We start from the raw sequence: 16,705 nt of genomic DNA on the forward strand, positions 1-16,705 counted from the left end.
TGGAGAGAATATGGTGGATGAGTTGGTGGAGGTTGTTTAGAGGGGAGGAAAGAGATTAGTTAAAAAGGGATTACCTCAGCCTTTTCTCAAAATTTAGTATGCAAAACCATCTGTGTGTGTGTGTGTGTGTGTGTGTGTGTGTGTGTGTGTGTGTGTGTGTGTGTGTGTGTGTGTGTGTGTGTGTGTGTGTGTGTGTGTGTGTGTGTGTGTGTGTGGGCTCACATGGAGGAGTGTGACTCCATTAAGGCCCATGTGTGTGTGTCCATCATCCCGCCAGGCTGGCCCTGCACCCGCCAAGAATCCCAGGAAACTATCTGCTACAGCAATCTCCTATTATAGCAGCGGCCTGAAGGAGGGGAGGAAGGTGGGGGAGGGGGAAGGGGGAGGTACAGTTCCTCCCCTTATGGCCTCTTCAGCTGGAGGGTGAGTGAGGCTGTAGTCAGGGAGATTACACATCCATACTTTAAGTACCTTAATAAGTGTGTGTTCAAATTAATGTTGAAATGAGGCCCTCATATACGTGTCATTAAATAAAACCTCTTTAAAAAGGAAATTCATTTAAAAAGTATTCTTTGGTTATTTGGTCTTACAGTCTATAGCGGGCTGCATTCAGGTCTATGGTTTCCAGGAGCCACTTGTTGACACTCCTTATAGTACATGTTAATTCCGTTCAAGGAAGAGGGTGAAACTCTAGTGTGGGGCAAATAAGTTATTTATATCTCCCAGAGGGGCACCCAAACTAAACCCACCCACAATAATAACACACCTTTAGGAAATTCGTTTTTTCTCCCGGTTTGGACCACACAACCTCCTAGGTCAGTTGTAACACTTTCCTACTTTGTGACAGTTAGCTCCAGCTGTTAGACGTGAGTTAGCTGTCCAGATTTATAAATAGTTGAGAGGCTGTTTGTTTCATCCGTCGACACTCGACACCAAAGGATCTCACAGACCTGCATGCAAGCTCAAGCCGTCATTCTGTCCCCCCATGGTGGACTCTCTCTCTGGGACTACTCCTCTATTTCTGTCTGGTCTACAGGCCCGGGGCCCGCTGCTGGCCTCTGGTCAGATGCTAAAAGACCGGACTGTGGAGTACATAGAGGTTTTTGCTTTGGATTGTTGTCAATAGAAAGAGACAGAAAGGATCTGAGAAAGGGATCAGACAGGCAAAGGCTTTTCTGGAAGCATTCTTAGGAGTCTACAATAAACCCAAATTATGGATTATAAAACTGGAAGGTAAGACAAAGCCCATTTTACATTGTTGTCATGGTCAAGGAGGAACACGTTAAAAATGTTTAAAAAGCCTAGGTATATACTTGATATACCATGCATTCATTTTCAGTGAATTTAGGTGTAAGGGTGGGCATTTTCCTGCAAATAAATACATGAAAACATATGCAGAATTATCTGACTTAATCTACAACGATATGTATATATTCGGTAAAAAAGGTATTGACTGACTGACATTTATAAACATTTAGTCACCTCCTTTCTAATCTCAGATTTGAAAGGTCTGCTGCTTTCCATTTGGGCCACAGTCCCTTTGGTGTCAGGTTTTAGAGTTAGAGGCCCGTCACTGGACACAAATAAACCTGTCACAATTACCAGAAATTACCTGACAGTTTGGCATTACATTTTTGTTGCAAAAACGGATTAAATTAAGGGCAGTTATCATAATTGCGCATTATTTTTTAGTGCTACTCTCTAATGTTTGAGTGATTCTGTGTGCTAATTGTTTTGTTAAGTGCTTACAATGAATTGAAGGAAGATGCTAAGAGTCAAAATACCTGCCCTTACCTTAGTTGCTGTTGATTTTCTGCTTTAGGAGAAAGATGGTGCATGATATTTTTAAACTTCCTTTCATTTCTGCACCAGTTTTGTTTGATAGTGACTTGGCCGGGCAGTACAGCAGTGCAGTCAGTAGCGGTTCTGTAGATGCTTTTGAGATGGATGGAGTCCAGTTCAGAAGATATTAATGAACTCCTGGATATTCTGAGCAAGGAGAAAGCTGCCTGACAGCTGCAGTAAATTTACCCAGAACATACCCATGACGTTACCTTGTTGCACCTTAATGTGTGAACATTTTATTTTAAAAGCACCGTACCACAAGGGACGTCTGCAGTTTGAGGGATATAATATGGTCCCAAGCTGGAAGATATAAATATTTTGTTATACTTAACTATGAGGCTTTTTTTGCTAAGTATATTTTGCATTATAAACACTTACATTACATTTTAGTTTGAAGGCCATCCACAAGCAATGTAGTTGCCAGCTTATTGGTAATGTGTGAGAGTAACAAAGCTAAGAAAAGCCATTGCGTCAATAGATAGAAATATGTCACAAACTTCATATGCAAGGCCTTGTTTGTTTTATATTATGGATATAGGAAAAAACAGATATTCATGAAAAAAATGTTTGGACAGAAATAACCACTAACCTATTAACTCTGCTAATTGTTTTACGCTTTATACACTTTTTTTTATTTATATATTTTGGTAATGATAGGAGCAATTCTATGCAATCTGCTTTACACCTGCTCTGTGGTAAAAACAAAGAGGTTTGACTTCAATTGACTGGTCATAACTAGGACTCTTTCAATGAAGGACTCTTTCAATTAAACCAATGTCAATATCTAGCTTTTTATTCTAAAGGTAAAACACCAACAAAAAATATATATGTGTGTGTTGTATTGACGTTTGTACGGACGCATCCTGCTTTCTCAGAATAACTCGCGTGAAGTTGCCATCACTGTGCCTAGCAACAGTGTAGTCTTATTCACAACATGTCTCTAAAGGTCATGGTGATTGAGTGAAAGGATTTACAGGGCTGTTTTGAGAGCCACATACAGTACATTGCTGCCTAATGCAAAGGGAGAAAGCTTCTTATCAGGGTCAACTATAATAAAATAAGCACCCCAACAAACGAGTTACAGCTTGTAAAATGATCCCGCTTAAGAAAAAACATGTATACCCAGGCTTTGGATCGGGTTGAAATACATTACACACACACATCACGCAAACAACATTTTAAAACACTTTCTATGAAAGGTTATGTGAGTGCATGTCCAGGCTAATTCTCCTTCCTTTTCTCCTCTAGGAAAAGAACAAATTCCAGGATTTTTTTGGGACAGAGGCCATCTAAAAAGGCACAATGACTTAGGAGCTACTAGCTGTCCAACATAAAAACCCTGACAAAGAGGTCCCAAACTTAGGGTCCTGTAGCTCAAGCAGCAGGCGGAGTGAATCATTTCAAGGTCGGTATTTGCATGAATGACTGAACAACGGAAGACAGAGATTCTTGCTTCCAAACCTGCATCATGACCTCAGTTGAGAAGCGCCGCTCAGGCCGAAAAAGTGGCGGGCATCGAAAGCACAGCGATGGAGGTTACAGTGATACATCCAGCGGTGGGTCCTTTCTGGATGAGACTGACCGTGAGGTCAGCAATTTGACAGATCGAGCATTTAGGAGTCTCTGCATTGGAGATGAGGCTGTTTATAATGACTCGGACCTCTGTTCATCTTCTCCCTGCGCCCAGAGAGACAGACAGCTGGCATTTAATGAGAGTGGCCAGAACAGAGACGGCAGAGAGAGGGAGAACCCTAAAAGTGCTTCACATGAGAGCTTCACCCTCAGGATGCAGCAGTATGGACAGGACATGATCCATGGAGGAATGTATGGAGCCGAGATCCAGAGAGATCCACAGTGGGAGGTTTATGGAGAGAAGACAAAGGGGAGGGTTTCTGCCTCATTCCAGCAATCCTTTGTGGAAACCTCTCAACAGCGGGAAACTCTGGGGCAAGAACAGGTTTCTCTTCTCAGCAATGGAGCCACAGAGTTGAATTCACAGCAACGCAGAAGCCGTTCAAGAGTATCCTCTCTGATCAGAGCTTTTAACTCTGAGGGACAAAGGGATGGAGAAGTGGCGGATGGAAAACCCAGAGAGTGGAAGGATGAGACAAGCTGGGATAAATCGGCTCTGATGAGTATCCAAAGGGAACTTACAGAGTTTTCTACTCCTTACCAGCAAAACGTTAACAGTGGTCAGTTCCCTTCATATGACACATTTGCCTCCCAAGACACTAACTTGTACTCCTCTAAAGTGTCTGACATGAATTCGGCATCCTCTTTTATGAGCTCTTCCCATAGTAATCACAGCATGTCCGCTCAGGTCAACTGTAACTCTAACTTCTTTATACACAGTGAGTTTAGTCCCTTCAAGGTATGGAGGGACTATAACAGGTTTCCCTTCTCACAAGGAGGAGTCTCGGGGTTTATGCACTGTTCGGAGTTTCCTAAATGGTATGAGACACCGATGTACAAGGAGCTTTCACTCGAGGCCCAACCACAGGGTCCTTATCAGTTTGGTGAGAGGGTTATCAGAGACCAGAGGAATAACTTGGCACCTGTTGTTCCTCCCACTCATCAACGATCCACTTCAACATCTACAATGATGCAGAAAGCTCCTGCTGTGGAGAAACGCTGTGAGTCGGAGTTGACTGGTCATTACCCCCACAGAAAGCGTACACAGAGCCTAGGAACTACCAAGCTTCCACCACAAAGGCCATCAACTGCGTCACCTTCCAGTGACATGTCTCGACGTGTCCAGGACACCATCAGCTCAGTCAAAGCCCTTCAACAAAAAATAAAAATGATGACAGAGCAACATCTCATAACAGGGATGACTACAAATCAACCGGGAGGGCTTTGTAGCAATGACAATTCAATAATCTTTAACAACAATGCAGAATCAATGGCACCAAATGTTACCAGTGGTACCACAAGGACGACCCCCTTCAACATCAGCCATCTGCTCACGCCTTTAGTTTATGCACATCAAGAAGCAGAGACATCAGAGGTCGGACAGAATGCAGTTTCTCCTCAACCTGTGGAGCATGCTCCAGTGCGAGCAGAAAGCAGAGGAGCCACTCCTGATATTAGGATGTCCAGCTACAGATCCAGAGCCAGCAGCCTACTCTTCAATCTCAAAGATAATAGGAAAAGAGTCAAAAGCACCTACAGTCCTACCAAATTCAAAGGCTTGGAGACATTTGAGAAAAACATAGAGCCCTCTACCCAGGAGCCAAGAGACACTGTGATAGACATCCCTGATTTTCCAGATCCAGACATTCAATTTCTCCAGGTAGAGGAATCCACCAGGACTAATGCTGCCTCAGATCAATATGCAAACCACTATCATAGCCCTGGATTGACGCTTTCAAAACTAAATTCTCAACCTGAACACATAGTCCAAATCACAAGTAATTACCAAAAAGCTCAGATGCAAAGTGAGATGGTTCAACACTCAGGCTTCACTGACCTTAAACCTCAAAATCTTCCTGCTAATGGACAGAATCTCTATGAAGAATTGTCGTTTACTCCCTATAAGGAAGGCGGGATAGATAATGTAGAATCTCCGGGAGGTGATGTATACAAGTTTAAACAATCCTATACAGCTACAGAAACACCACGGGTAAATGCTGACAACCTTCAACACAGAGGAAATGCAATAAGTAAGGCAAATGCTGAGCAACATTTAAATCAAACAGTGGAAAGGGAATTCACAAAAGTGGATAGATATCAGCAGCTCAAAGACAAACAATATGATGACAGTAATGTGTCCTCACATGATAAGTGGATAATGACAAACAGCCGCGACACAGACAATCTGAAAGCAGTCTCTCCATGGAAACAAGAGATAACTGCTTTAATGGAAAAAGACCAACATGCACAGGCTTCCCAAAGAGCGGCCATAATAAAGGAGGAACTCAATTCACCAAAAGACAAATACAGACAAAATCAGCAGAGTGTAAATAAAGAATTTGAGAAACGAAATACTCCATTGAGTAATGACAGTATAGAAAACCCAGCATATTATGGACAACACCTTGGAGCTTTTAAGGACAAATATGCACTTCAAAAGTATTACGGACACAATGATGGAAATGAACTGAAAGATGATTATTTGACCCAGAATAATGACAGATATGCTGATCAACAATATAAAAACCAACATACGTTCAATTTCAATAAAGACATCAGTACCCCCATGCAAGAAACAGCTCAGAGGAAACAATATATGCCAAATCTAAAGGTGTATGAATTGCAAAGTCAGCAGCCAATAGAAACTAAATCACAGTTGGAACCAAATAGGCAGAAATGTTCATTATCTAACCCTGGCAATGCATTTGCCCCCACAATGGCTAACCAGGTGAAAGATAGATATGTTATTGAGATTAGGCCTGAACAGATCAGAGCAGAGGATATCAAAGCACAACACAACCAAGCAGAGCTGGCAAAGGCACAACACTGGGCTCAACTGGATCAGCCCAAGGGGGAGTCAGCTAGGTTAATTTTAGCAGGGCAGATTGGTTTGGAGAAAGGCGAAGCAGAACAGGCCAAAGCAGAACTAACAGAGCACAAGCGCGTCAACCAGGTTAAACCAAAACATATGAAAACGGAGGAGCAAATAGAAGAAAAGTCTAGACAAAATCTACCTGAGTGTGCCAGAGATGAACAGACAAAGTCAGAGCAAACCAAATTACAGAAAAATGACCAGGTCAAAGTAAAACAAGCTGAAGCAGAGAGGCTAAAAGAAGAACACATAAAAGCTGAACTGGCAAAGGCAGAGCAGGCTAGGCAGGCCAGGTTAGAGCAGGCTAAAGCTGAACAGGCCAGAAGAGGAAAGATTGAAGCAGAGCACATTGCGGAAGAAAAGGCAAAAGCAGATCAATTTGAAAAAGGGAGAATGGAGGCAGAACGAATCAGAACAGAAAGAGTTAAAGCTGAACAGGCTGAAGCAGAGCGTATAAAAGCAGAAAAAGCTAAACTTGAGCAGATACAGAAGCAATCAGCTAAAGCTCAAATAGCTAAGCTAGAGCAATTACAAGCGCAACAAGCTAAAGCAGAACAAGCTAAACTAGAGCAATTACAACAGCAACAAGCTAAAGCAGAACAAGCTAAGCTAGAGCAGATAAAAGAGCGACAAGCTAAAGCAGAACAAGCTAAGCTAGAGCAGATACTGGAGCAACAAGCTAAAGAGCAACAAGCTAAACTAGAGCAGTTAAAAGAGCAACAAGCTAAAGAAGAACAAGCTAAACTAGAGCAGTTACAGGAGCAACAAGCTAAAGAGCAACAAGCTAAAGAGCTACAAGCTAAACTAGAGCAGTTACAGGAGCAACAAGCTAAAGAGCAACAAGCTAAAGAGCAACAAGCTAAAGAGCTACAAGCTAAACTAGAGCAGTTACAGGAGCAACAAGCTAAAGAGCTACAAGCTAAAGAGCAACAAGCTAAAGAGCTACAAGCTAAACTAGAGCAGTTACAGGAGCAACAAGCTAAAGAGCTACAAGCTAAAGAGCAACAAGCTAAAGAGCTACAAGCTAAACTAGAGCAGTTACAGGAGCGACAAGCTAAAGAGCTACAAGCTAAAGAGCAACAAGCTAAAGAGCTACAAGCTAAACTAGAGCAGTTACAGGAGCAACAAGCTAAAGAGCAACAAGCTAAACTAGAGCAGATACAGGAGCAACAAGCTAAAGATCAACAAGCTAAAGAGCTACAAGCTAAAGAGCAACAAGCTAAAGAGCTACAAGCTAAACTAGAGCAGTTACAGGAGCAACAAGCTAAAGAGCAACAAGCTAAACTAGAGCAGATACAGGAGCAACAAGCTAAAGAGCAACAAGCTAAAGAGCTACAAGCTAAAGAGCAACAAGCTAAAGAGCTACAAGCTAAACTAGAGCAGATACAGGAGCAACAGGCTAAAGAGCAACAAGCTAAAGAGCTACAAGCTAAAGAGCAACAAGCTAAAGAGCTACAAGCTAAACTAGAGCAGATACAGGAGCAACAAGCTAAAGAGCAACAAGCTAAAGAGCTACAAGCTAAAGAGCAACAAGCTAAAGAGCTACAAGCTAAACTAGAGCAGTTACAGGAGCAACAAGCTAAAGAGCAACAAGCTAAACTAGAGCAGATACAGGAGCAACAAGCTAAAGAGCAACAAGCTAAAGAGCAACAAGCTAAAGAGTTACAAGCTAAGCTAGAGCAGATACAGGCGCAACAAGCTAAAGAGCAACAAGCTAAAGAGCAACAAGCTAAAGAGTTACAAGCTAAGCTAGAGCAGATACAGGCGCAACAAGCTAAAGAGCAACAAGCTAAACTAGAACAGATACAGGAGCAACAAGCTAAAGAGCAACAAGCTAAAGAGCAACAAGCTAAACTAGAGCAGATACAGGAGCAACAAGCTAAAGAGCAACAAGCTAAAGAGCAACAAGCTAAAGAGCAACAAGCTAAAGAGCAACAAGCTAAACTAGAGCAGATACAGGAGCAACAAGCTAAAGAGCAACAAGCTAAAGAGCAACAAGCTAAAGAGCAACAAGCTAAAGAGCAACAAGCTAAACTAGAGCAGATACAGGAGCAACAAGCTAAAGAGCAACAAGCTAAAGAGCAACAAGCTAAACTAGAGCAGATACAGGAGCAACAAGCTAAAGAGCAACAAGCTAAAGAAGAACAAGCTAAACTAGAGCAGTTACGGGAGCTACAAGCTAAAGAAGAACAAGCTAAACTAGAGCAGTTACGGGAGCTACAAACTAAAGAAGAACAAGCTAAATTAAAGCAGATAGAAGGGCAAAAAGATAAAGCAAAACAAGCTGAAATCATGCAAATACAAGCGCAACAAACTAAAGCAGAACAAGCTGAACCTGAACATATACAAGAGCAACAAGCTAAAACAGAACTTGGTCAACTTGAGCAAATAAAAGAGAAACAAGTTCAATTCGACCAAAATAACACTAAGGTAGTTAAAATGGAAAATGCCCTAATAAATTACGTTCAAGTTGAAGATGTAAAACAAAAAACAGTTTTGAAAGATTCAATACATGCTAGTCGAGAACCTTCAACACAGATAAGTAAAGCCAAAGACATAAAGGCAGTGCAGGCAAAGTTAGAACTAACCAAAGTTGAGCTAGCTAAAGAAGATAATATGCATGAAAGGTCGCCAGTGACACAGCAGGTCAAAAGAGAGCCGGATAGAGTTGAGCTAGTTAAGACAGAGTTGGCTAAAGCTAAAGCTGAATTGGCTAAAATAAAAGAGAAAATGAGAGGAGAGCAAAAGGAGAAAGTCAGAAATAAAGTTCTAACAAAAGAAAATGGGAGTAAGACAGATGATTGTTTAAAGATAAATATCAATAAAAATGCAGATCAACAGCAGTCAACACAAATGCATCAACAGAGGGATGACTCAGTTTTAAGCAAGCACTATGTAGATCAAGTTAATAGTGGTGTTAATGAATATCTGCGTCTTCGAGAGAAATATGGTTTTATTGATACAACTTCACCAACCAGCAACAACGTGTTGGCTGCAGGAAATGTTTCTTCAAATGACGCTGATGAAATACCAGTTGTATCTCTTAATGAAGTTGAAACAAAAAATAAATCTAGTCCTACAAGCAGAGTGGCAACAGATAACACACAGAATGAGGAGGAAGCAGGCAGCTTGAAACCTAAGGAGTTGACAGATAGTCAGTATGTTTATAGTGAGTCATCAAAGGAATTCAAATTATCTGGTGGTAATTATTTACCTTTCAATGAAGATGAAACAGCAATTACTGACAATGTTACTGATCAAGTTAAGGATGACAGTCTTGAAAAGTCGAAGAAATCTGACCCTCTGAAACACACTGATATTTCAGAACAAAGAGATTCTCATCCGCCTAAACTGTTCCCCTTCGAGCGAAATGAAGGTTCAGATAAAGGTTCGCACTTCACCCCTCCCAGAGCATTGTCCAGTAAAGAGAGAGCACAGACCAAACAGGAGATTCTGACCTCAAGGATAAAAGCCCATGCTGAAAAAGAAATTTCAGCTATCAAGGAAAAGGGGTTTGCAGTAAGAGAAGGGTTTATGTCCAAACATCCTGCCAGGCAGTTATCAGGTAGTCAGAGTATGATTATACGACAGAGGCCACCAGCACAGGAAATGTCTAAAAAACATGAAATGTCCAGTAATCACACCCTAAAGCACCAGATGGAGCCTTCAGAAATACAGATGGATCCAGTCAAATCTTTTTCACCTCCAAGCTCTGCTTCAATCCCAGTTAACTCTGCCGCAATCTCCAGTAAGTTATTGTACCATGAAGAACTAATCAAGAGCAATGTCAATGGGCCCAAAACATCAAAAAACACAAAAGATAGAAGTTATAACATGAGCGCAAATGAGGGATTGGTTGAAAATCAAAAGAAAGATAATCAAACTGGAATTAAGTCACCTATACAAAGTAAGGAGCAGACACCCAAAAACAAGCGAGAAAAACAAGACGCAGATCAAGGAAAAAGCTCAAGGCAGAAAGAGGGACTAAAAGACGATGTTGATGTAAAAGCTGAACATCTCAACAAGAAGAAAGAGGAGCCATCAATAGCTATAGCTGCGGTTGAATCTGAAAGCTCAAAACCTATGACGACAGAAGAGACGGAAATTAAACATGAAGCTGTACATGAGGACTCAGCACCTTCACTTAATACTGTCTTTGGTCAGAACGAGACCCTAGTAGCTGATGAAAGCTTGAAGATCACAAGAATAATGGTTAGTGTGCGAGAAAGAAAGCAATCTATGGACAAAGGTCAGAGTAATATGAGCACTCTAGAACAAATTAATCGTAAAGATTGCAATAATTCAGAGCTAGATAAATGTAATTCCAGCTCAGGTCTGGAAGCAAGTAAAGGAAATACATCTTCAATGGAACTTAGCATGGTAAAGCCAAAGGTTGAAGTTGTACGGAACACTCATTCTACAAAGAAGGAAGATCAAACTAATGTTGGTTTGAATAATCATCACGAAAACAGGCAAGAAACTTCAACCCTAGAAGCTAGAATGAAAGATGTGTCTGAGACTGTCACAGAGAAAAATACTAATCTCCAGCAGGAGAGTTCTACTATAATTGTAAAATCCCTGGTTGAAAAAGGTGCACCCTCCACAGTCACTGAACTTGCTAAAAATAAAGTGTTGGCTGAATCGCAACCCCTTCTCTACAAACAGGACATAATGGCAAATAAAATTAAAGATCAAACAAAAGAAACGGCAAGAGAAAACTCAGCAAAAAGCATGAGACTAGATAAAGTAAAGATTAGTACCGAACAAAACGATCGTCCAACAACACATACCAACAACAACTCCAAGCCCAAAGTGATAGAGAACACAAATGGAGCTGATGCTGAAACTCTGATAAAACATGACATCCAGCCGTCAGTAAAAGAAGACATGTCAACTGTCAGAAATCCATCCAAAAGCAGAAACATAGATGGTAACAGTGCAGCTCTAGTGGAAGACAACATGTGTGACTCTACACCACCAAAGCCATTCATCAAAATCAGTCCCTCAATTAATTTAACTGAGAATGAAAACACCCATGTGTCTCCAAAACGTCAGTATGAAGAGACACACATGGACAAAAATAACCAAGAGGATGATAATGTCAATATAGGTAGCATTGCCATCAGAGTTGTGCCCGCAGTAACTGAAAAGGTCAACCTGAAAATGGTGGGAAAACATAGTGTCACCACTATCCCCTCTGATGTACTTGCACTGGATGAGTTTAAACAAGATGGACAATCCAGTCTTGGAGAAAAAGTAAACACTTTAAACACTGAAGACAGAAGCAAAGTCCTTGCTCCAGCAAACAGTGAGAAGCAGACACAAGACAGTTTGGAAGAAAAATTGGCAGTACAAAGTGTGCTGTCCAGTGTTAAAAGGCTTTCTGATTCACTGAAAATCAGCAATCAAGAAAACAGCATAAACACAACCATTGAGAACACTCAGGCGGAAAAAGGACAGCCTGAAAGAGTCAATATGAGAGAAACAGTGGACGATTTAAAAAAACAACCAATGGTGGGAGACTACTTCCAAGTACAAGGGGTATCAGAAACTAATGACGACACACAAAACTGTACAAATGTTGAAGTTACGTCAGGTGCGGTTTCAAAAGAAAAGGAACTTCCAGGATTACTTCCAAACACGGCAGCTATCAGCAATAAATCCTGCAATGAAGAAAAACATGTGGTTGATCAAAGTGAAAGGAAAACAGTGGAAACAATTTCAGCAAAAGTTCAAGATGATAATATGAAAAGGAAAAACGGGAAAACAGAAGATAACCTGGCTTCGAAACAGAGTGATGGTCCCACAGAGAAACAGAGTAATACAAATGAGAAGACAGAAGCCAGTCAAGCTATTCACATCAGAAAACGTCAAACAGTGAAGCAGCCCAGTTTATCAGCAAGGGAAAGGCAGAGCTCAAGAAAAACCCACACAACATATGAGGATACTGATAAGGAAAAACCTCAAGTTAAACCAAAGCCAAAAGAAAGGGTATCCACCATACCTGAGATATCAGCACTTGCAGACTATGCCAGGTTAAAAGTTATTGTTTCAGAAGATGAAGCAAACCCAATTCAGGAATTCCCGCCTAACAAAAAGGAGGGATTCTTTCCAATAATACAGACTCGCCATAGCAGACGTCCGGTGTTCACTGCTGACCCACAAGTCCTCCCTGTGAAACAGAAAAGTCTGCCAAAAAAGACGGAGGTCAACTCCAAGTTGAACAAAGAGCCCAAACCTGTCGTATTTCCAATTACAGAGAAAGAACACCAAAGGACGGGGATGTTCAAGTTGGGCGACAAAGAAAGACAAGACAAAATGCAAATGGATGCCAAAGCCAATAAAGCTATATTAGATGGAGATTCAAAACAAGCACAACACCTCAAAGAAACAAGCAAGTCACCAACAAAGTATCTTTCGAACCAGAGAAGTGAAAAACAAGTGGCGGGAACTGATAACCAAAGAGTTTGTCAAGAAGCACAAAGCATTCATCAGCCAAATAATCCTCCGTCGCTATCAGCAACCTCAGTCAACAGGCTACGAAGCAATTCTGCATCACAACACCTCAAGACAATGGATAGCTCCAATCCACCTGAACGCGTTGTGGGAGAAGGGTGCAGTGTAGAAGACACCACTGCAACTCCAAGGAAAGATGGGAAGATTGAAAATGCACTGGCTAACATTGGGGAAGATAAAAGGAGACAAAAAATGCTTGCAACTCGGCATGAGGAAATCGAGGCACAACAGCGCAGTAGAGCAAAACAGTTTGAGGGAAAAGAAGCTTCTAGGATTGAGGAGGGGAAGAGAGCAGAAGAAATGAGAGTTCAACAAATGATAGAGGAAAATAGAGCTTCTCTGGCTCAAGAAGAGAGGAGAGCTGCTCAGAGAGAAGAGGAGAGGAGAATAAGGGAACGGGAGGCCATTGCTGCTAAAATCAAGGAGAGGCGGGGGAAACAGAGAGCAGCAGAAAGAAGAGCAGAAGAAGAAAAAGCATCTCAAGAAAAAGAGGCGACCAGAGCAAAACAAATAGAAGAAGAACGGAGAATAAAAGAAATTGAGGAGAAGAGGAGAACAAAGGTTGAGGAGGAGAGAAGAGCAACATTAAGAAAAGAGGAAGAGTTGCTCAAAGAAAAGGAGGAGAAAAGGAGGAGACAGCAAGAGGAGAAAGCTGTTCAAGAGGAGCAGCAGAGGAGAGCCACTCTTGAGGAGAAGGAGAAAGCAGATCAGAAGATTGAAGAGCAGAGGAGAGAGAGGCAGAAAAGGGAAGACTGGATGAGAACTCAGAGAGAGGAGGACGAGAAGAGAGCTGTTGAAAAAGCACTTCTAAAACAAAGAGAAGAACGGAGAGCCAAAGAGGAGATGAGCAGACTCATTGAGGAAAGCCAAGCAGCAATAAAAGAGGAGGGGAAGAGAGTGGCAAGAGAATGGATGCAAACTCAAAGAGAGGAAGAGATCAGGGCTCAGAGGAGGGAAGAGAAAGATCACACGTTTACTGATCACAGAGAAACGGAGAGAGCCGAAAAGCAGAAAAGAGCAACAGCAAAGATGGATTCCCTCCAGTACTACGCCATCACCTCAGCAGATTCAGAGAAGAAACCCAGAGAAAGACAGCTGTGCTCCCCTTCACCTTCTCAACAAAGACAGCATCCCTCAGGGCTTGGGTCAGCCGAGGACTCAGGATGCTACACGAGGTCCTATAGGCCACAAGCAGCTGCATCTCCAGCACTATCTTTGCCCCGCTCAAACAGCTCCTCTCCTGCTCTGGGAGTCAAGCCCTCAATGTTCAGGGTGAAGGACAACACTTTCAGAGGTTCCTCTCTCACCAAGTCGGTGAAACCACGCCTCCATAAAAGCTTTGGAGAGGATATCCGGGTAGGATCACCCCTGGAGAGAGGAGATGAAGAGCAGGAGATAATGAGACGCAGCGCTGGTACTCCTGACACAGGTTTAAACAGACTTGCTGCTATCAAAGAATCCTCCACTTATCCATATTCATCTCAAGACTACTCAGCCCATCTCTCCCAGCACAGACCGTACTCAAGGAGGAGCATTGTTCTAGATGAAGACGACTCTCGCTCCGTCATCAGCAACATGTCCGAGGATGGCGAGAGTTGTGCCACCAGTGCAGCAGACCTTGCAGACCTACGAGGCCTGTATGACTACGAGAGACCAGAATCAGCCTGTAGCTACAGCAGTGATATGTCCCGTTCTACGGGCAAGCCTCCAACTGTTCCTCCAAAGAGTGAGCAAGCTTTGCGAAGAGCAAAAAGGTTGACAACTCGTAGAATAAAGAAGGATATCTCTAAAGCGGTAGCAGACAGCCCTGTTGGAGTTGAGAAATCTCTTCAAGAAGACGCCAATAGTCCTTCCTCCATTGAGGTATGCTCCAACATCCGCCGAGCTGTTGCTTCCCCTCATTTTTCCTCACCTGTCTCCCTCGCTCATGCTCCAGCAGCAGGGTCTGGCTTGGCTTCTTTACACTCTAAGCATCAATCTTCTCACAGCTATGCTTCCCCCCATGCCACTGGTCCTATCTCCCTCGCAGTTGCATCACCTCATGCCACTGCCCCCGTTTCCATCCCTGTTGCCCCGCCTAATGCTGCTGGCCCTGCTTCCCACACTTCTGCTCTTAAGACAGTTGCTCATGTTTCTTCTTCTCCCACTCTCCATCATCCCAAACACCCAGCTCCAGCTCCAGTGACACAGTACCATGTAGAGTCAAGCTACCCCCATTCCTACCCAATGACCCAGCGTAAGGTGCTGCAAGACCTCGGCTCTGGTCAGTATTTTGTGGTTGATGTGCCGGTTCAAGTTCAAACTAAGACTTTCTTCGACCCAGAGACGGGAAAGTATGTCCAGCTGAATGTGCGCGAGTCTGGCCAAAGCACCTCCCGAGCCCCGCCCCAGCAGATGTACACACAACCTCAGCTCCAACCACACATGCAGGTCAAGGTTCAACAACAGTCCCGGGTCTCTCCAGCTGGCAAGCCTTTTGGGGTTTATCAAGGCAACCATGGTTATCCCAAAGACTACCAAGCTCCATCTATCAACTCTGTGCCCTCCCACAGTTTATCGGCCCCTGTGACCGTCCACCAGAACCAGCAGTCTGTCAGGCAGAGCCACAGCTATGGACACACAGCCCCTGAGATGGGACAGAACTCTGACGGGCATTGCTACAGCCCAGAGAAGACCCCATACATGGACACAGTTAATGATAAAGACAAAACATATAACACAGTTTACAACACACATGGCCCATATGAATCCTTCCCAGAGTTTGACACAAACAGCCAGCTTGCAGGAAGCCCGGTTTGTGAAAATGATAACTCAGCCCACTCACAAAATCAGCCCCGTGATATAATAAGCATCAGTGAACTGGATGACTTTATGGAGATGTCTGACTGGTGAGAGCAAAGACTGTTAGCTTTTTCTTCTAAAGGGGTTGATACTGTTAAACAGACAAGTGAAGTACCCAAAAGCACAGTATGAATGGATCGAGATATGCAGTATTTTAAGTGTATGTGAATGACTTCAAGTGAAAATACTGATTGATTTTGGAGATTCACTGTTGCTATTTTTTGTTCACCATTCCATTTGACTTTTGAATGCGAGAAGTTAAGATATGTGTCTTGTGTATACATTAATAAGTATCCCATTGTCTCCTGAACCTATAAGTATGTTATCATACATTAGAAAAGCAACAGTGTGACTATAGTGTTTAGTAGTTTGGAAAAACATTGGTTTCTGCTATGAACATTGGCAAGCCTTTTTAAGTTATATTTATTTTTAATCCATTTTGTGATGCATGACAAATTGGTAGACCTGAAGTGACAATGAAATATCTGCAGATGGTGTAGCGCCTAGTTTGTCAAAGTTAGACAATGGTAATGTGATTATTGCTGTTTTTGAGGTTTAATTTCATACAGTACTCCATTTTGAAAGTTGGAAGTTTGTGAGAATGTTGCTGTGATACAGAGTAATGCGGAATGGACTAATTAAAGCAATAAAAACACTTAATTCATCGAAACAATGTCACCACAATGTCTTTTAGAATCACATTGTAAAGGTTTTTGAATAAACAAAAAGGAAATGTAAAATATTACTGCTGCATGTTGATTTCATTTTACTACCCAGAAGACTGTAATAACAATATAATATTACTGCCACTGGCATCCTGTTTACACTCTTGAAATGTACCCTGGGTCTGACTCACAATGAACAGTCTTTTTAGTGCATAGAAAGGGTGCATAAGGCAATTACAAAGTGTTATTGAGAGAGCACGATAATATGTCCTCAGAGAGTTGATAAACAAAAAAAGGGAAAATAACATTTTGTTAATGACACATGTGTGTGTAT

General features: G+C 42.2%; 1 protein-coding gene across 2 annotated transcripts; it reads left to right on the forward strand.

The window, feature by feature from the left end:
- Nucleotides 1-788: 788 nt before the first annotated feature.
- cUnh10orf71 (chromosome Un C10orf71 homolog) lies at nt 789-16,448 on the forward strand. 2 transcript variants are annotated; one of them, XM_079689562.1, is made up of 3 exons: nt 789-1,233; nt 3,094-14,728; nt 15,036-15,198. In XM_079689562.1, the coding sequence occupies exons 2-3, from the start codon at nt 3,314-3,316 to the stop codon at nt 15,048-15,050; spliced, it is 11,430 nt and encodes a 3,809-aa protein (XP_079545688.1). In that variant the 5' UTR covers nt 789-1,233; nt 3,094-3,313; the 3' UTR covers nt 15,051-15,198. The 2 variants fall into 2 exon arrangements, with proteins under 2 accessions (XP_079545688.1, XP_079545687.1); XM_079689561.1 differs by having other exon boundaries at nt 804-1,233; nt 3,094-16,448.
- Nucleotides 16,449-16,705: the final 257 nt, after the last annotated feature.

The sequence above is a fragment of the Notothenia rossii genome (genome assembly GCF_949606895.1).
Source record: "Notothenia rossii genome assembly, chromosome: 6".
NCBI lineage: Eukaryota > Metazoa > Chordata > Actinopteri > Perciformes > Nototheniidae > Notothenia > Notothenia rossii.